This window comes from Nomascus leucogenys, chromosome 7b, assembly GCF_006542625.1.
Source record: "Nomascus leucogenys isolate Asia chromosome 7b, Asia_NLE_v1, whole genome shotgun sequence".
Lineage (NCBI taxonomy): Eukaryota > Metazoa > Chordata > Mammalia > Primates > Hylobatidae > Nomascus > Nomascus leucogenys.
The window spans coordinates 6893820-6915002 of NC_044387.1; the positions used below are offsets into that span (position 1 = coordinate 6893820).

Consider the following 21183-nt stretch of genomic DNA (forward strand, 5'->3'; position numbering starts at 1 on the left):
TTGCTCTGTCGTCAAGGCTGGAGTGCAGTGGCAAGATGAGGCCTCGCCGTGGCGTCAGCCTCCCAAGCTTAAGTGATCCTCCCACCTCAGCCTCCCAAGTACCACAGGTGCATGCCATGCCCAGCTAATTTTTGTATTTTTTGTAGAGATGGGGTTGTGTCATGTTGCCCAGGCTGGTATCAAGCTCCTGAGCTCAAGCAGTCCTCCCCTCTTGAACTTTCCAAAGAGGTGGCTGTTTTTATTTCCACTTTACCCCAGTGAGGACAGGGAGGCCAATTTAGGGGTGCGTCTTACCCAAGGTAACAAGATAGGGGCAGCCTGAGCCCTGGGTTTATGATGGGCTGTCCCCACTCTTCAGGCCCAAGCCCGCCTCCTCCAGCCTAGGCTGGCCCTGGCCGCGTTCCTTCTGTCCTGGCAGGCGGCGCTTGGGTTACTGGTGCTGCCTGCTGCTCAGGAGCGCACCCTGTGAGGCGCTGAACAACGGCAGGTCTGGCCCTGGTGCCGCAGGCCAGGACCCGGGCTGGGAATCCCAGCACTGTGCCTCCCTGAAGGGCTCTTCCCAAATAGCAGCAGGCGGCCGTGCTATGCCTACCCGGAGAGACCCTGAGCAGAGCCAAGGACAATAATAGAGACAGCAGGCCGCGCCCCACTGGGCTACTGCCCTCCCACCCCCGACCTGGGCTGCCTCCCTCCCACCCCTGACCTGGGCTGCCTCCCTCCCACCCCTGACCTGGGCTGCTTCCCTCCCACCCCTGACCTGGGCTGCCTCCCTCCCGCCCCCCCACCCAGAACTTGTGGCTGTTGGGGCAGCCTCTTGGGTGATTACCATGTCATGGCAGGATTTTAGAACCAGGGGTTTAGATTCTGAAGCTGTGACTTGCTTTTTACTAGCGAGATACATGGATACATTTGAAGCTGAGAAGCACCCCATCAAAGTGGGGTGTGAGTGGCTTCTTTGATGACTGTATACTTCATTGGGACATTATTTCTTGTATGTATTTTGCCAATATTACAGTGTAGTCACAAAGAAAGGGGCCAAGAATTTTCCTTCTGGTAGTGGTGGGCTGTCTTTGCCACATCTAGAAGGGCAATTGTTTGCTCAAACAAGGTCCCACGAATACCCTTGAACACATGAAATAAAACCCCTTGAAAACACGTAAATGGTTCTCTGTTGAGGTCAGACCTAGAGTGCATATGACTGCATTCCATTTTGTTTGTTTGTTTGTTTGTTGAACTTTAAACGTCACCAGAAGCAGCCAGGAGCTTATCTTTGCCAGATAAGCTGGGGAGTGTGAGGTGTTTGGACCCAGCGGAGCCCCCGCCTTCCCTGCAGCCCTGCTCTTCCTGTTGCAGCTGTGATTTCTGTCCTGAGGGGGCCTTTGATGTAAAGCGCAGTTAATAATGGAACATGTCATTTGCATCTGAAGATAGTGGTGTCTTTTTTGATTAGGAGAAACATTTCTTCTAGTTATAGAAAAAGCATTATTTTTTCCCCCATTCAGATATAATGATCACGTGAGAAGTGCCAGGGACACAGAAGCGCCAGACCAAGAGCCATCTGTTCCTCCCTGGCGTCTCCAGTCACTCGAGCGAGGCTGGCGGCGGCTGAGCAGCTTTGCTAAAAAGCGAAATGGGAACCAGAATACGGCGCCTCACAGATTCTCAGCCAAAATGCCCTTGATGGAAAACCCAGGCGCTCTCCCACCAGCAACTGGGGGTGTGGGGGCGGGGCGGTGTGGTTCTCTGGGTGGCAGCATCCATGAGGCCTGGGGACCCCAGGTCGGTGGTTTCTCCCTTCTGCTCTGAGGCGATAACAGTGGTGGCTGAGGGGGGCAGGGTTTTCAGTGATCATTTTCCCTTTGTGCCTTTTTGTAGTTTCTAAGTTTTCTTTCTTTCTTTCTTTCTTTTTTTTTTTTGAGACAGAGTCGCTCTGTTGCCCAGGCTGGAGTGCAGTAGCACGATCTCAGCTCACTGCAACCTCTGCCTCCCGGGTTCAAGCAATTCTTCTGCCTCAGCCCCCTGAGTAGCTGGGACTACAGGCTCCCGCCACCATGCCTGGCTAATTTTTGTATTTTTGGTAGAGATGAGGTTTCGCTATATTGGCCAGGCTGGTCTCGAACTCCTGACCTTGTGATCCGCCCACCTCGGCCTCCCAAAGTGCTGAGATTACAGGCGTGAGCCACCGCACCCGGCCTGTAGTTTCTGAGTTTTCTATAGTGAACACGCAATCCTTCCTTTTGCAAGCAGGAAAAGAGTATTTGCACGGGCGGCCAGCCACCTCCATGTAATGGAGGCCGATAGGTGCCCAGCACCTTCCCCACGCTGCCACGCAGTTGGGCTGCTTCTGCTTCTCCGTGGCAACACCCGTGTCCGTCCCCTGCCTCCCCAGGTGAGAGCAGGGACCCATCACTATGACCTGGACCCTGGCTGCAGCTCTCGGCATGCCTAGGAAAGCATGTGTTTGCAGGCCAGGAGTCTGGGTAGAATCCGGGCACCACTCTGTTGGTTCTGTGACTTCAGGCATTTCTCGGCCTCCCGGACCTTCACGTCCGTGCTTGTTGAGGAGGATAATGTTACCTCCCACGCTGGGTTTTTAATCCCTTTCCACCTGCACTTCCCATGGCACCCACCTCAGCCATTTCCTCTTCAAGGAGGCCTGCAGTGGCCACCCCAACCAGGGCCATGTCCCAGCCAGCTGCATCTGTGGCATGGTGTTCCCTCCTGAGAACACAGCTGCCCCTACCCAAGGTTACCTTTACGTTGGCCACACTGTTCTCTAACACTTTTATAATGCTATAACAAACAAGCCTTATGATGTAAGGCTCAGCCACAGTAGAGACTTAGTTCCCACTCACTGCCAGAGTAGTTGCACATTGATATATTTGTATATTTCTGAACCCAGCTATATTACTCTGATTATATCAAATTCATGGCAACTTTAATATCTGGTGAGTCAAAAACTTCATTCCTATCCTTTTCCAAAAATTTCATGGTAATTCTCACATGTTATTTTTTAATATCAGTGTTGATATCAGTATGTCTAATGATTCTCCCAAATATCCATTGAGATTTTTGTTAGAATTTTATTAAGCTTATTTATAACTTGAGAAAGGCTTTCTCTTTTGAAAGTGAGTCTTTATATCCAGGAACATAATATGTTTATTTATTCCAATCTTGCTTCAGTAACCTTAATATAATATGTATATTATTTATACACATTCTTTATACAGGCATTTTTAAAATTTTACTTTCAGTTCTGGGATACATGTACAGAATGCGCAGCTTTGTTACATAGGTATACATATGCCATGGTGGTTTGCTACACTTATCAACCTGCCATCTAGGTTTTACGCCCCACATGCATTAGGTATTTGTCCTAATGCTCTCCCTCCCCTTGCCCCCAACCCAACAACAGGCCCCAGTGTGTGATGTTCCCCTCCCTGTGTTCATGTGTTCTCATTGTTCAACTCCCACTTATGAGTGAGAACATGTGGTGTTTCCTTTTCTGTTCCTATGTTAGTTTGCTGAGAATTATAGCTTCCAGTTTTATCCATATCCCTGCAAAGGACATGAACTCATTCTTTTTTATGGCTGCATAGTATTCCACAGTGTGTATGTGCCACATTTTCTTTATCCAGTCCATCATCGATGGGCATTTGTGTTGGTTCCAAGTCTTTGCTATTGTAAATAGTGCCGCAATAAACATACATGTGTATGTGTCTTTATAGTAGAAGGATTTATAATCCTTTGGGTATATGCCCAGTAATGGGATTGCTGGTTCAAATGATATTTCTGGTTCTAGATCCTTGAGGAATCACCACACTGTCTTCCACAATGGTTGAACTAATTTATACTCCCACCATCAGTGTAAAAGCATTCCTATTTCTCCACAGCCTCGCCAGCATCTGTTGTTTCCTGACTTTTTAATAATCACCATTCTAACTGGCGTAAGATGGTATCTCATTGTGGTTTTGATTTGCGTTTCTCTAATGACCAGTGATGATGAGCTTTTTTTCATATGTTTGTTGGCCACATAAATGTCTTCTTTTGAGACGTGTCTGTTCATATCCTTTGCCCACTTTTTGATGGGGTTGTTTTTTTCTTGTAAATTTGTTTAAGTTCCTTGTAGATTCTGGATATTAGGCCTTTGTCCGATGGGTAGATTGCAAAAATTTTCTCCCATTCTGTAGGTTGCCTGTTCACTCTGATGATAGTTTATTTTGCTATGCAGAAGCTCTTTACTTTGATTAGATCCCATTCGTCAATTTTGGCTTTTGTTGCAATTGCTTTTGGTGTTTTAGTCATGGAGTCTTTGCCCATGTATATGGCATTTCTTTATACAGGCATACCTCAGAGACTTTGCAGGTTTGGTTCCAGACTGTAGCAAAGCAAATATCGCAATAAAATGAGTCAATGAATTTTTTTATTTACTGATGCATATAAAAGTTCTGTTTACACTATACTGTAGTCTATTAAGTGTGCGACAGCATTATGTCTAAAAAAATTATATAGCTTAATAAAAATACTTTATTACTAAAATATGCTGGTGATCTTCTGAGCCTTCAGCAAGTAATCTTCTTGTAATCTTTTTGCTAGTGGAGAGTCCCACCTCAATGTCGATGGCTGCTGAACGCTGGGGTGGCACTGCCAATTCCTTAAAATAAGACATTGAAGTGTGCCACATCGATTGACTGACTCTTTCATGAGCGATTTCTCTGTGACATGGAGACACGATATGAGCACATACTTTGGAAAAATGATGCTGATAGACTTGCTTGACACAGGGTTGCCACAATCCTTCGGTTTATAAAAAACACAATATCTGAAAAGCACAATAAAGCAAAGTGCAAAAAAAAATGAGGTATGCCTGTGTCATATGTACCTTTCATATTGCATTTATCCAGCAGTATTCAATTGCTTTGTCATTAATGCAATTATGACTTTTTGTCACATCTCAATCCTGAACTACTTATAGTGACCATAAAAGAATGGCATTGCTTTTTTTGTAGTTTTAGCTTGAATCCAGCTACTTTCCTAAATGCCATTGAGATTTTCTACCTGTACAGTCATTTCCACAAATAATGATACCAGTTTTCAACATTTACATGTTGATTTTATTTTCTTGTCTTATTTCAAAAGCTGGAACCTCTAAAAATGTGAATAGAAGAAGTGAAAGCATGCTTATTTTGTTCCTGATTTTAATGCTTTAGTAGTTCATCCATTTAATATAATCTTTACAGATAATTTTTGATTAATACTCATGTTTACAATGTTTTATTTCTATATAGTTTATCCATCCCATTCTATTTCTATTTTATACCATTTTATCAGGAATAGCTGCTGAATTTTGTCAAATGCCTCTGCTATCTGTTGACATGTGGCCGTCACTAAAGTAAGGAATTGAAAGATTTGCCAATTCTTGCATTCTTATCCATGAAATAAACCGTAGTTGATCTTGGTGTGTCATTTTTAAATATGGTGCTCAATATTTCTAATATTTTATTTTAGAATTTTTGTACTAATGGCCATAACTAGATTGACTTTTATTTTTTCTTTTGACATGTTTTCTTTATCATATTTTGGTATTTGTGTAATATACAATAATTGGAATATGACTCTTTCTGTGTTCTGGAATATTTGGACTAATGTAAAAATTATCTATCCCTTAAGGGTTCCATACAGCTTGCCTTTAAAATCATCTGGGCTTAATACCTTTTTAATGATAGGTGGTAGATCTTTTAACAGCCTTTTTCATTTCTTTTGTGGTTACCTGTCTATTCAGGCTTTTCTAATACTTTAAATACTTTCTTTTCTAATTCAATTTAAATTGAATCTTTATTTGCTAATTCAATTAAATTGAATTTTGCTAGAAAACTGTTCAATTTCCTCTGAAGTTTAGAGCATATTAACCTAAGGTTGCACATAATACTTTATTAGAATTCTTCCATATCTCTTGTTAGACTCATAGTATTTCCAGTTAGTTTCATGCTTTAATACTTTCAGAGAATATTCACATACATCATCTCAGGTGAGCCCTTATTCCTCCTGGATAGATGAGGAAACCGAAGCAAAAAGTGGGTAAGCAACTTATTGGAGGGGCACACAGCCAGGTAGGGGCAGAGTCTAGACTCAGACCCAGGACTCCCATCTTCCCATGCTGGGCTCCATCCACCTGTGTTCCTTCCAGTAATGTTTATGTGAGGCCCTGTCCTCCTCAGGCCCTGAAGGTCTGAAACCGTAAGGATGGACTGAGAGGTATGGCTCTATGTCCAGAAGAGGCTCCTCTACTCTGTTGATGCCAACATCACTTAGGGACCTGCTCATGTATTTGGATCTGAGAAGTGCATTTGCAACTGTTTGAATCCTAAAGATACTCAAAATGCATCAGCAATATCACTTTTATTTTCTAAAATAAAAAAGACATTCATTGACTTTGCAAATGGCTCCAAATGAAGATGTATAAAAGCTCCGTTAGCCTTTGCGTGGTGGAGGATGTGGTGGGCTTTGGCTTGAGTGTACGTGTGTAGCTTCAGATTTCTGAGGACATTCCCAGCAGCATCCTGTATTTGGTACAATTTCAGAAAGTAAGAAAGACTTTATACATTATGCAGACGTCTCTGTCATAAAGCACAGTAACATCTAACATATACATTGCTGTGGAGCTGCTTACAATAAAACATGACCAAGTTTTAATAGGAATTGAGGAGTTAGAAGTGATACGCTGGTGAAACCCTTTGCATGGCACTGAGGTGCACGGTAGGAGCTGGTATCAAAGCTAACAGCCATGGTGGGTTTTGATGTGGGGAAACCCAGTATATCTCAGAATATACCCAGGTACAGGAACAGCTTTCTTGTGTGGTCACCTTGGGAATCTCACCTGTTCCCGACCCCTACGCCTGTCTTCTAGCCCCACCCCTTCCAGGTCAGCATGCTCCACGAGCTGCCCTGTTGATGCAGCAGCCACAGGCCTGGCTTTGGGAGCCTTTCTCTGATTGCAGCAAGTAGATGCATGTCACAGCTGCTTCCCAGGCCCTGCCCATTTCCCCCCATCCCTGACCCCTGCCTCTTTGCAGGAGGCTGAAGACTGCTGCCCCACTCGCTTCATCCCCTGGGCCCCAGTTTCCCAAGCCTGACTTCAACGTGGAGCCCGGTCTCCCCAGTGCCTCCTCCTGACTGGCCCCAGGATAAGGCCCCTTGCAATTGTCATCATCCGCTGCTGCTCACTGAGTCACTTCCCTTGCTGGCTCTTCCCTCTGTCATGTGTGTCTGCCACAGTGAGCATCCACAGATGCTGAAGGTGGGATGCCGCCCTCTGCGGGCCCCTCCCAGCTCAGCTGGCCACAAGCCCTCTTGCCAGCACATCAGTAAAAGCATCCTTCTGCTGTCCCTCTTTCTCCACAGCCAATTCCTCCTCCTCGCAGGAAATCTCTGAGCCCTGGCTAGGTGCACATCCCTCCTCCGGACTCCTTAGCACCACGGACAGTGTCATGAGGACCTGAACCACGTCCCAACTCCCAGACTTCCAGTGCCCAAGGAGTGGGGTAGAGTGCTAACCCAGGCCTGGGACCTGCGCCCACTGTGGGGAGGTCGCCCTTAGCAGATGCCACTGCACTTAGTTCCCCAGAATTAAGGCCCTGTGGGTCTCACAGAGTTTCAGTCTTCAAGGAACATTTAGCTGTAGTCTGATGGCACAACAGTCATCAAAACCCCCCTTTCAAATTTTGACCACTGTGAGTAATCAACTAAACTGGCGTCCTGAAATGAAAGCATGTGGGTGCGAATCCCTGTTCATTCCCTGGCCTCTCAGGGAAGGCTCGCACTGTGTTTGTTAATCGAACCCAAAGACAGACTGAAGGCGTGAATAGATGAGAGTAAACAGTGTGCTCTCCCCAGGGCTGGGCTCCGTGCTGGCCGCCCAGCATTCCAGGGCCACTGCTCTGCCCCATGGGGAACTCACTGGATCCTTAAACCCAGGCTTCTAATCAGCAGGGCCTGACCTGGGGCTGGAGGCTGCCTGAACCCACCTCCAGGCTGTAGCTGTCTTCTGGCCTCTCCTCCCCACCATGCTGGGTCTCCCTGCGACTTGCCCTGGGTGAGGAGCCCAGAGCAAGAGGTGTTGATTATTTCTCACATGGGTCAATTTCCATTCTGTTTTGTCCAGACAGCTGATGAGTGGGCTCAGAAAATGCCCAAAGGCCCGCCGCCTACCTCTCCCAAGGCCATGGCCGACAGAGACATCCTGGCTCGCCTCCACAAAGCAGTGACTTCCTGTTACCATGCCATCACCCAGGAGTTTGAGCATTTTGACACCATGAAAACGAACACCATCTCCGGAGAGGAGTTTAGGGCCATTTGTAATCGCCATGTCCAAATCCTGACGGACGAACAGGTAAGAAACGCAAGTCAGTCCTCACCCTGCACGCCGTCGGCTGAGTGTCAGCCCGGTCCCTGGCCAGAATGTACAGAGTTTAAGACTGTTTTGTATTTTTAAAATGCTTGCAGTTTTGTTATTTTGTTTTTCAATCTTCCTGAAGGTTCATAGGAGCCTTCTGTTTATGTAACAACTATGAATTACACCATTTTCATCAGGGTACAAATAATGTCACTGTTGCCTTTAAAATCAAATTTAACTCTGCTTCAGCTCCCACACTCCTTCTCCCTTCCCTGGAGCATCTCAGAGGTAATGTGGTCTGGGTCTGTTATGGGCAGCAACTATCTGGGGCCAGTGTTGCGCAGGCAGTAAAAAGAATGTATCAAGACAGTTGTAGGTAAAAAAGGCAGATGTGTTAGAAAAAGTATGAAAATATGTTGCAAGGGTGCAAGGGGCAAGTCAGCAAGAGAAAAGCTGACTGCAAAGAGACAAAGGTTTGCTGGAGATTTTATAGGATGGTGCTTGTGCTGGGTGCTGAAGAAGGCTTTGTGCAGTACTGGAAACACCAAGGTTGCAGTGAGCTACCTTGCATTTTTCTATGAGCCGGGGGTCTGGTGATAGCTGGGCGCAGGAAGGTTGTTATTTGTGCAGGAGGACTACGTGTTCTGGACCATGAACAAAGGCAGACTTAGTGGCTTATCTGCTTTTTCATTTTGCTTTCCCCTGTTCCCACCAGCCTGATTCCTTTCCCCTAATTAGGACTCCACATGGTCCAAAGAGGGTGGGCAGTCTGTCCCCACGCCTGGAGGGTCACAGACCTGGCGGGAGGCTGGTGCTCCTCCCACCACCCCAACCTGCCTTCACCTTGCTACTACCTGGTGCTGCCACTGGCAGTGTGGGATGCTCCGGGCTGCTGCTCTAAGCACGCTGGGTACATGCCACCCCTGGCGGGGCTCTCCACTCTGCACAGGCTGGACACAGGCCCTGCCTCCCTAAGATCCTCCTCCCTATCACAGAATCCCCAGAAGGAGGTTCTTCCCAGCCTCCTCCCCTGAGGACTGGACTGAGCTCTTCTGTGGCTCAAAGGCTCCAACAACCTGCTCCCCTGGGCCTCTTTGGCCCTTCATGGCCTTCCAAGGCCAAGAGCACCTCCCAGTGGGATGGCGTCCTCAGAGTCTGCCTTGCCATGGCAGCTGTGGGAGGAAGGAGAGCACCTGCCCAGCCTGCCTCCCGTCCATTGTCACACTGAACACCAGCACCAGGGGAGCAGTGCCCCAGGTTGCTTTGTTCCTCGCTGTGCCCTAAATCCCAAAGCAGTGCAGGGCACTGAGTGGGTGCTCAGTACGTGCTGCTGAATGGACAGCGTCCATATTCCCCGGCCCTTCACCATCCTCAGCAGCCCCGTGGCTGATCAGCCAAGTAACACAGAGCACCACCGATCCAGTTACAGAAGTAGATTTCCCTTCACTCAGAAAATGCACAGCTACAAGCCCTCTCTAGTTCTCAAATGCATCAATGTCCCATTCCCAGAGAATAATTCAGATTAAAACATAAGATCCCCAAATACTTAACAAAGCAACGCTGCCTCCCTTCTTCCTCCTGGTTCTGCTCAGTCTCAGACCAGGGAGTTCCCTGCAGACACTGCGTGGAAATGTCACTCTTTCGCCTCCAAAACTGGGCCTTTACAACCTCTTGTCTCATTTTGTCAGAGTTGCAGGGTAAGGCCTTGGAAGTATTCATAGGGAAGCGTGATCATCGCAGTCACCCCTGGCTCTACTCACAGCTCTGAACTCACTGCCCCAAGAATGCATTACGTAAAGACATTAAGAATGTGACTATCAGGTTTAACGTTCCTAAAATATCACCTTTCTCAGGCATTTTGGTGTGATCATTTTTGCTAAGCAAAATTAAATGCTGTTTCCAAATGATCCTGCCCCATCGCACATCAAAGCCGAGCAAGATCTGTATTTGCAAATACCCCTCTTAGCATAAATGAAAATAAGCCTTTGAAATTAATACAGTTGCATTTATTAGTCTATGGGGCCAAGTAATCAAGGTTTTACTAATAAAGATTTTTTTATTTCACCTAAATGCGTAAAATTTTACTCTAATTATAGACAGAAATTAATGACATGCTGACATATCTGGCATTCATCACAGAGAATTCGATTTTAATTGTCCACTAAGAAAACTTCACCATCCTCAGCACATCAAGCCCCTTCCCCAGCCAAATTAAGCACTTATTTTTAAATGCGGCTTTCTAAAAATAAGCTGACATGTCTCTTACATGCAGCCAACAAAAATATGAAAAAAAGCTCAACATCACTGAGCATTAGAGAAATGCAAATTAAAACCACAATGAGGTACCATCTCACACCAGGCAGAATGGCTACTATTTAAAAGTCAAAAAACAACAGATGCTGGTGAGGTTACAGAGAAAAAGGAATGCTTCTACACTGTTGGTAGAAGTTGGGAGTGTCAGTTAGTTTAGCCATTGTGGATGACACTGTGGTGATTTCTCAAAGACCTAGAGGCAGTAATACCATATGACCAAGCCATCCCATTACTGGATATATACCCCAAGGAATATAAATCATTCTATTATAAAGATACACACACGTATGTACATTGCTTTTTCACAATAGCAAAGACAAGAAAAAAACCTAAATGCCCATCAGTGATAGGCTGGATAAAGAAAATGTGGTACATCTACACCATGGAATACTATGCAGCCATAAAAAGGAATGAGAGGCCAGGCACAGCGGTTCACGCCTGTAATCCCAGCATTTTGGGAGGCTGAGGCGGGTAGATCACGAGGTCAGGAGTTCAAGACCAGCCTGGCCAATATGGTGAAACCCAGTCTCTACTAAAAATACAAAAAAATTAGCTGGGCGCAGTGGCATGCATCTGTAGTTCCAGTTGCTCAGGAGGCTGAGGCAGGAGAATCGCGTAAACCCGGGAGGCAGAGATTGCAGTGAGCTGAGATCGCACCACTGCACTCCAGCCTGGGCAAAAGAGCAAGACTCTGTCTCAAAAAAAAAAAGGAACAAGGGACGTGGATGGAGTTAGAAGCCATTATCCTCAGCAAACTAACATAGGAACAGAAAACCAAACACTGCATGTTCTCACTTGTAAGTGGGAGCTGAATGATGAGAACACATGAACACATGGGGGAACAACACACACTGGGGCCTGTTGAGGTCCGGGAGGAGGGAGACCATCAGGAAGAACAGCTAATGGGTGCTGGGCTTCATACCTAGGTGATGGGATGATCTGTGCAGCAAACGCCATGCCACACATGTACCTATGGAACAAACCTGCACATGTACCCTTGAAACTAAAATAAAAGTTGATGGAAAAAATTAAAAAACAAAAATAAGCTGACATGTCTCCAATACAGTCCTCACCAAGAACCTCAAACTCTGGCATGAATATTAAGTTGGTGCTAAAGTAACTGCGGTCTTTGCCACTGAAAGTAAAGACCGTAATTACTTTTGCACCAGTCTAATATGTTGGGGGATGATTAGCAGAGATTGTGTTATACTTGGGGCAAATGCTCCTGGATGGGCTGATCAACAGCAAAAGCCCAGAGCTCCAGGCGTTTCCTCCTTGCATGAGTTACTTTGCTGGGGACCTTCTTGGTCAAAGGTGAGGTTCCTGGTAAAGTGTGACATGGGGGTCATTTGTACTCCTAACATGTCTAGACCCATTATTTGAAAGAGCTCGCAGAAGACGCCAGGACAGTTCAACCATATTAAATTACACTTAACTCCATATTTCATGACTTGGTTTATCTACATTATAAAAACTTATCTCCTACTTTAAAAAAATCCAACAGTCACAAACGTGAGGGGCCAGCTTTCTTGACTTATCAAGCTCTGTAAGTGAGGGAAGTGACACATCTTTTGAAACCCTTTGGTGCAATTAACCTTTCGGGAAAGGAGAGCAACTTGCAGAGCGCATGAGTTGGAAACGGATGGGTCTTCGTGGCTCTGCAGAAAGCGTGTGATAAAAGGCGGTCGGAACTGGGTCTGCTTGGGTATTGCTTAAGACAATAGACCCACAGCAGGGGCCTCTTTTTGCAAAGCAATTTAGATCAGCCCACAGTGATTGCTTGAGGACTTTTAATATGCAGATGTATTAGGGAAAGGAACTGCTAAATGTTTGTGAACTTTTTTTTTTTTTGAGACAGAGTCTCACTGTGTCGTGCAGGTTGGAGTGCAGTGGTGCAAACTCGACTCACTGCAACCTCTGCCTCTCGGGTTCAAGCAATTCTCCTGTCTCAGCCTTTCGAGTAACTGGGACTACAGGTGCCCGCCACCACGCCCAACTAATGTTTGTATTTTTAGTAGAGACAGGGTTTCACCCTATTGGTTAGGCTGGTCTTGAACTCCTGATCTTAGGTGATCCACCCGCCTCGGCCTCCCAAAGTGTTGGGATGACAGGCATGAGCCACCGTGCCCGGCCTTCTGAACATTTTAGACATGGTATTTCTAAAACAGACACCCCTAGGAAGTGAGAATGATGCTCACAGGAAACAAAATCCTTCAGGCAGGTGGACTTAGGTTTCAGTCCTGCTTCTGCTCTCATCCAGCTGTGTGACCCTGGAGGAGGTGCCCAGCCTCTCTGAGCTTGTGTCCCCCTCTGTAAAGTGGGGATGCACAGTACCCCCCAGGCTCCTCCAGGTGCCCTACGCTCCACCCAGGCTGAACTTCAGCCTTCCCCACCTCAGCTTGCTGCTGCTTCTGCTGGCCCCTGCCCGTGTCTTTCAATGCCTACTCCTCCTTCCTGACTCCATGCAGAGCAAAGCATTTCCTGACCACACCCCCACGTTGCCCCTCTCACCCTCACTCCTTGACTCCCTGACCTTAAGTCTCCATCATCCAGCCAAGCCCCCTGGGACACTCGTGCACGTTCTTAGGCGCATGACGTCTGTCTTGATGACGCAGACAGCGCGCAAAGGCAGCATGCATACAGGTTTGGGGGGCCCATGGCGCACAGGGTGGTGATGCTGGGCCCTGGGGCACCGCCGCGGGTTTGCTCCTTGCCTCCTTTGAGTTCACAGCCAGGGAGGAGGAGACACGCCAAATGCCAGGTGTGCGTTCCTGAGGTCCTGATGCGCTGCTCCCTGCTCTGAAGGGGCGTGCAGTAGACTGAGAGGGCGTAGCAGGGGCCTGGCCCTGATGGAAGGGCTGGGTGGGTTTCCCTGAGGCCAGGGTGTTGGGTCTGTGGGAGTTGTCTCTAAGAGGAGACAGGAGACAGCAGCGCAGGCAGAGGGAACACGGGAAGCAGGAGGCGTGCGTGTGCTGGTTCAAGCTGCTGCCAGCTGCACACGGACAAACCTTTTCCTTGTGGAGCCTCCATTCTTGCAGGGATATTCACACAGGGTTTCAAAATAGTGAAATGCCTGGTGCGTTTAGGGTCATACATGCCACAGGGGAAATAAGCAGGAAAGGGCAAGGGGATAGCGAGCTAGGGAGGGGTGCACTTGTGAGTAGGGTTGTCAGGGAAGGCACCCTGAGAAGGTGACATGCAGGGGTATAGACCTGGCGGCCAGGTAGGGGGAAGTTGGGAGCAGAGGTTCCTGGGCAGAAGGATTGTGCATGGCCAGGTGACGTGGAAGGAGTCTGAGGAATAAGAAACCAGCGCTGTGGAGGGGGCAGGCAGTGTGGGCTGGGGTCAGAGCAGGGAGCTGGACCAGGTAGGCTGTGAGCCCGAGGGGGGTACTCTCTTTTATTCACAATGACAAGAGGGGCTTGGGGCCCTGAGCACAAGGGCTGTCTGTCAGGGCGATTGACGTCAGCTCTAAACAGCATCACTCTGGCTGCTATGTGAACTGTGGCCTGGAGGTGAGACGAGGGCAGAGCGGGCAGGGAGAGCAGACCCAAGGGGTGACTGGACTGTGATCCCAGGCAAGGGAAGTGATCAGGAGAGATGGAATCATGAATGTCTCAGAGTTGGAGCCCACAGAATGTGCTCGTGGTGTGGGGTGTGGAAGAGAAAGGGGGAGCAAAAATGAGAAACTGGCCAGAGAGAGGAGGCAGGCCAGAAGAAGTGAGGATGGAATTGGCATCGGGCCTGATGGATTGAGAGCACCACAGCTGGGTGTGCAAGGGACGATGTGGAGCAGGCGGTGGGTGGCCAGGGCTGGAGCCCAGAGGAGAGGCCCCTGAAGGTCCCATGCATGGAGAGTGGCCTGAGCTGGCAGGGGTGCAGCTGGGAGAGGGCTGAGTTCTGGGTCTTCCTGGTGTTGGGAAGTCAAGGAGATGGGGAGAAACCAGAAAAAGCAACTGAGCAGCCACTGATCACGTGGGAGAAGAACCGGATCCTTTGTCACTGTGTATGTGCGTCCTTTGTCACTGTGTATGTGCGTCCTTTGATGAAAGAAAAAAAAACCACATTAGTTGAATTCATGTAACCAAGAGATCCTTACCTATCCCACGGTAACAAAAATATTAACCTGGCTGGGCACGATGGCTCACACCTGTAATCCCAGCACTTTGGAAGGCTGAGGCGGGCAAATCATCTGAGGTCAGTTCAAGACCAGCCTTGCCAACATGGCGAAACCCTGTCTCTACTGAAAATACAAAAATTACCCGGGCATGGTGGTGCATGCCTACAATTCCAGCTACTCAGGAGGCTGAGGCAGGAGAATCGCTTGAACCAGGAAGGCAGAGGCTGCAGTGAGCTGAGAATGCACCTCTGCACTCCAGCCTGGTTGACAGAGTGAGACTCCGTCTCAAAGAAAAAAATTAACCTATATTCTCTACTACAGGTTTTTAAATTTTCACTTTATGTTTTAATACACCTGAGATAATTTTTTTTCATTTGTAGAAGGTACAGATCTACAATTGTTTTTGTATGGATGGACAGTTTTCCCAACACCATTTTTTGAATTCTGTGAGTTCCTCACTGACTTGCAACACCCAGGCCGTCGGGTACCCTGTTCCCACATAGACGTGGGGCTTCTTTCTGGACTCCATTCTGTTCCATTGCTCTTTCCTTTTCCCCCTGTCCTTGAATTGATACCTCTGTGTCTAAGTTACTTTAGCTTTAAGTGTCTTGATGTTGGTCAGGTTCCTCTTCCTCAGGAGTGTCTGCCTTCATCTTAGCCCTGGCTTACCATGGAAACGTTAGCATTGTCTGGTAAATTTCCACAAAGAACTCTGCTGAAATTTGTATTGGAATTGCATTAAATCATTATATCTCTATGGGGAGAAATAATATCTTCTCGATAGTGAGCCTCCCAACGTGCCAGCATAGTGTCTCTCTCTCTCTCAAAATAGGTTTTCTATTAATTTAGTTTTTTAAAAAGTTTGTCTTTAATTTAGTTCTATAATTTTCTGCCTAGCGGTATTTTGCATCCTTAAGTTCCTTATATTTTTATTATGATAAAATGTTTCCAGTGGTATTTTCCTAAGTTACACTTTCTGTTTGTTACTAGTGTAGCTACCTTGCTAAATCCTCTTATTAATTCTAATAATGTGTCAGATTCTTTTGAGTGTAAATAATACACTCAAATAATATTTGTGAATTACGGCAGTCAGAGCTTCTTTTCTGATCTCCATACTTCCATTTCTTTTTCTTGCCTTATAGCAGTGTCTAGAACCTACAGCTCCATGTTGAATAGAAACTGTGATAGATAGCTAAAAGACGTTTTGTCCTCGATTTTAACAGAAATGCTTCCAAAATTTCAAGCTTCAATATGTTTTCTCAAGCCATTTTTGTAGATATTCTTTATCAAGTATAAAAGTTCCCTTTTATTCCTATTTGGCTAAGAGCTGTTTACCATGAATAGATGTTGAATTTTATCCAATGCTTCTCCTGTATCTATTGAGATACACAAGTAGTTTTTTGGGTTCAATTTCTCAATATAGCAAATTACATTAACGGACTTTCTAATGTTAAACTAAACTTGAATTCCTGGTATACGCCAAACTTGCTCATGAGGTATTAAAAGTGATTTTGCAGTACAGGATTCAGTTAGCAAGTTTTTATTGTATAATTTGCATTCATGAATTTTCTTTTCTCATACTGTCTTGTCTGGCTTTGGTATCAATATTACACTAGCTTTGGAGATGGCATTTTTAGTTAATCCCCTTTTTCTGTTTTTCCAGAATAATTTGGGTAAGATTGGAGCTGTCCATTTATTGAACATTGAGTAGAAATGCTTGTAAAGCCACCAAGGCCCAGCATTTGCTTTATGGGAAGGTTTTTTTAACTGCTAATTTTCTTTCAGGATTATAAAGCCATTCAGGCTATCTTCATTTTGTCAGTTTGGGTGACTTATCTTTTCTACAGGACTCTGTCCATTTTTCTCCAAGTTTTCAAATTTATTAGCATAAAATTATTAATAGTGTCCTGTTATCTTTTTAATCTCTGCTGAATCTATAATTATGCCTTATTTTTTCTTTCTAATATTCTTTTTCTCCTGGCTTAATCTTGCCAGAATTTGCCTATTTTGTTAGTCTCTTCAAATTATCAACTTTTCGTTTAGTTGATATTAATTTTCTATTAATTTCTGCTCTTATCTTTATTATTCCTTCCGCTTTAGTTTAAGTTAGACAAAGCTTTCTGATTTCAGCTGTTCTTCTTTTCTTAATGAGCATTTAAAAGTATATATTTCCTTCTAATTACCACTTTAGCTGCATCCAAGTTTTGATATGTAGTTTTAAAATTATAATTCAGTTCTCCATAGTTTTTATTTCCATTTTGATTCCTTCTTTGATCCATAAAACATTTAAAAGTGCTCTCTTTTGTTTCCAAATACATGGATGTTTAAAGTTATTAATTTACCAATTAACTCCATTTTAATCAGAAAATATAATCTGACATCAGTTCTTAGAAATATTTTGAGTTCTGATGTGTGGTCTTTTTTTAATAAATGTTCCATTTGTGGATGGATAGTATGTACAGCCTCCAGTGGCTGAGTGAAGGGTTCCACATATGCTGAGTAAAAGCTTGTTATTTATGCCCTTCAAAAACTCGTTGTCCTTTTTGTCTCTTTGGCCCAACCATCACTAAGAGGTATGTTGAAATCACTCACTGTAATAGTAGATGTATCCATTTCTTATTATTCTGTCCATTTTTATTATAATATATATATGTGTTCAAGGTTCGTTCTTTTTTAAATTAAAAACGTATGCATATTCAGAACTCTTATAGCCTCCTACTGCGTTGACCTTTTTTTTTTTTTTTTTTTTTTGAGATGGAGTCTCGCTCTGTCACCCAGACTGGGGTGCAGTGGCTTGATCTCGGCTTACTGCAACCTCTACCTCCCGGGTTCAAGCAATTCTCCTGCCTCAGCCTCCCAAGTAGCTGGGATTACAGGCACATGCCACCACGCCCAGCTAATTTTTGTATTTTAGTAGAGGCACAGTTTCACTGTGTTGGCCAGGCTGGCCTCAAACTCCTGACCTCAAGTGATCTGCCCGCCTCAGCCTCCCAAAGTGCTGGGATTACAGGTGTTAGCTACTGCACGCGGCCTTGAATTGACCCTTTAATCATTATCTAATAGCCCTCTTTATGCCTGGAAAATAATTTGTGGCCTAAAGTCTATTTTATATGATATTAGTATAACTACCCCAGTTTTTGTAAATTTAATATTTGCTTGGTATATCTATTTCCAACTTTTAAAAAACTATTTGGCCCTTCTGTAACTTATGTTTTATATGCGTGTATTACAAATGGCAACGATCTCAGCTCACTGCAACCTCCACCTCCAGGTTCAAGCGATTCTTCTGCCTCAGCCTCCAGAGTAGCTGGGATTACAGACAAGCACCACCATGCCTGGCTAATTTTTGTATTTTTCGTAGAGACAGGTGTTTCCCCATGTTGGGCAAGCTGGTCTTGAACTCCTGACCTCAGGTGATCTGCCCGTCTCGGCCTCCCAAAGTGCTGGGATTACAGGCGTGAGCCATCATGCCCGGCCTGAAAATATCTTTATTTGACCATATTTTCACAAGGTAACTTTTCTGGGTAGAGAATTTTAAATTGACAGTGATTTCCTCTCAATTTTTAAAAAATATCATTCCACCATCTTCTGGCTCCCACTGATACTGCTTTTAAGGTCGCGTCTTTGTGTTCTGCCAAACGTGTCTACTGCATCTGAAACTGTGTGTGTAGGACCCACCAAACCATGTGTTAGCAAGCCCTCCAGGTGGCTCTGATGTGCTTAGGTTGGACAAGGACTGTTGTACTCTATCTTCAGGTTCATTATCTCTCTCAACTGTGTCTCATCTGTTGCTTAATCTATACATTGTATGTTTTAAAATTTATCAATGATTTTTAATTTCAAGGAAGTCTATGTGTTTGTTTAAATGAAAAAATATCTGACTTGTCAGTTCTGATATTATCTTGCCCCTTGCTGATTTTTAATACCAGTGTTTACTCCTCTAGCTATTTTATACATTGTCTTTCATTCATTTTAATACACATATCTACCTCTTTAACTATTTTACATATAATCTTATTATATTCTGTAGCTAATATCAAATATCTGAAGTCTAAATCTGTCTTAGCTTGTTTTTGCCAACTCATGTTTATGGTGACTTGCCTCTTCATGTGTTTAGTGATTTTTATTTCACGAAAGAGCTTATATTTGGCTGAATTTAATCTGGGGGAAATCCTGAGGGGCCTGGACCGAGTATGATTTTCTACGCAGATGATTAGGGTTTGCTTCTTCCACGTGCCAAAGATGATGCCAGCCCGACGCTGCTTCAGTTCCTCCACCTTGGGGTTCCATGATGGAGAAACCAAAATGGTTTCACAGACTCCAGGCCATGAGCTCCAGGTCTGTGCCCAGCCCGGAGCTCAGAGCCATGCAGGTTCTCCTCACCCAGCCTTGCACTGAAGATACAGCCCATCAGGTAACCTGGTTCATTATGCCAGGATCTCCAGACCTGTGCCTCAGTCTCCCAACCCCTGAGCACCATCAATCCCCAAAACTTTGGCCTCCCAGGATTAGCTTTTGCGAGCTGGCTTTCAGGTTTTTGTTCACCCATCTTTGGGGTTAGCAGCTTTCCTTGGCCCTTAATGATTTGCTGTACTTCCTTGTGAACTTTGCAATGAATTTAAATATATGTTTTTAAAAAATGTACCATCAACTGGGTGTTTTGTGAATGGAGGCTTATTAGAATGTCTAGGCTGCCATAGTGCCTAGGATCTCTTTAAACCGTAAACTATTTAGAAGTGAGATTTTCATTTTCCAGACATAGGATCTTTTATGATCAGGTTCTATTTGTATTGTATTGTGGCCAGAAAGCATGCAGCCTGGCCACTGAAAAAGACACCATTGAAACAGACATAATTATGTCTGTTTTCATGTCTGAATTCAGACATGATCTGAATATCTTTTTTTTTTCTTTTGAGACGGAGTCTCACTCTGTTGCCCAGGCTGGAGTGCAGTGGTGTGATCTCGGCTCACTGCAAGCTCCACCACCCGGGTTCACGCCATTCTCCTGCCTCAGCTTCCTGAGTAGCTGGGACTACAGGCGCCCACCACCACGCCCAGCTAATTTTTTATTTATTTATTTTTTTATTTTTAGCAGAGACGGGGTTTCACCATGTTGGCCAGGATGGTCTCAATCTCCTGACCTCATGATCTGCCTGCCTCGGCCTCCCAGAGTGCTGGGATTGTAGGCGTGAGCCACTGCACCCGGCCCCGAATATCTTTTTTATCTGATTTATCTGGAGACTTTTTTGTTGCTTTGTGTATTGTTCACGGTTCTTAGTTGCAGATTGCAGGATCCACACAGGCAAGTTTAAGCAGAAAGAGGGTTGTTTTTTTTTTTTTTTTTTGAAGGGTATTAGGATCTTACAGAAGCTCTGGAAGGGCTGGAGAACCAGGAAGGATGTCCCCACATCCAAGAACGTGGCAACCAAGAGAAACCCAACCCCACCAGGAGGCTCTTCCAGAAGAAACCCACTGTCACCACTGCCTCCCAGCAGAGCTCAGCACCTGTGGTGCTAAGGGGATGGGACCAAACCCCTCTGCCACCAAACGGACCAGAAGAGCTGATCACCACCTGGGCTCATTCCTTCCTTCCACCTTGCAGGCAGTTGTGTCTGTTGTGTCTGCTACAGAGAAAAATGGGCACAGTAGCTTTTAGCTGCCCAGCCTCTGTAGTTCAAGAAGGCAGACCACATCCAGAGACACGAGGAGGGGTGGCCTGGATAGGAGCCGAGACTTCCTCCTGTAGCTGTGGGGCGGGAGCATAGGTACAGTCAATTTGATGTAATGTATATTTTCTCTATGAAATATGGGGTAAGATTATCAGCTGAGAGTGAGGGGACCATAGTGGATATTTAAGAAGAGGAAATGGTGCAGAGGGGTTGCCACAGAGAGCAGCAAGGGACATTTACTGGGGAAGGGTTGTGGGCGTGTCTAGCAGTTACAGCAGGAGCTTCCCCAGTAAGCTCTGGGGGAGGCTGGGGAGGGAGGAGTGAGCGTGAAGAAGTAGCTGTGTGGGGTCTGAGCTTTACTCAGGAGGGAGGTGAGGGCTGGGCAGGATGAAGGATAGGGTAAAACAAAGTGGTGGGTGGATGTAGAGCTGGTCTCAAGGAGGAGGGGTGAAGACACGGAGGTGAAGGTTGGGGAGAGAAATGTCTAGAACTAGGAGAGGCCAGAAGAGAGGCCTGTGGGCTTGGTGTGGGACTGGGGCTGCCGGAGGGTCTTCTCACCATTCCTGCGCCACCCTCGGCTCACATCGGTGCCTGAGAGCGGTCCCTTTCCCTCTCTTGCTGCCTTTGCTGGTGCTGGGCTCCTGACGGGGTGGGGGATCCTGGGCCTCCGGTGAAGCTTTCTCACTGCT

At 45.7% G+C, this 21183-nt stretch overlaps 1 protein-coding gene across 1 annotated transcript in view; it reads left to right on the forward strand.

Annotated features, from left to right (window-relative positions):
* EFCAB6 (EF-hand calcium binding domain 6) overlaps positions 1 to 21183 on the forward strand; it is a 295381-nt gene that overhangs the window by 259305 nt on the left and 14893 nt on the right. The window contains exon 26 of the mRNA XM_030815402.1: positions 8162 to 8389. Coding sequence (XP_030671262.1) covers positions 8162 to 8389 — 228 coding nt within the window. The remainder of the gene's footprint in view (positions 1 to 8161; positions 8390 to 21183) is intronic.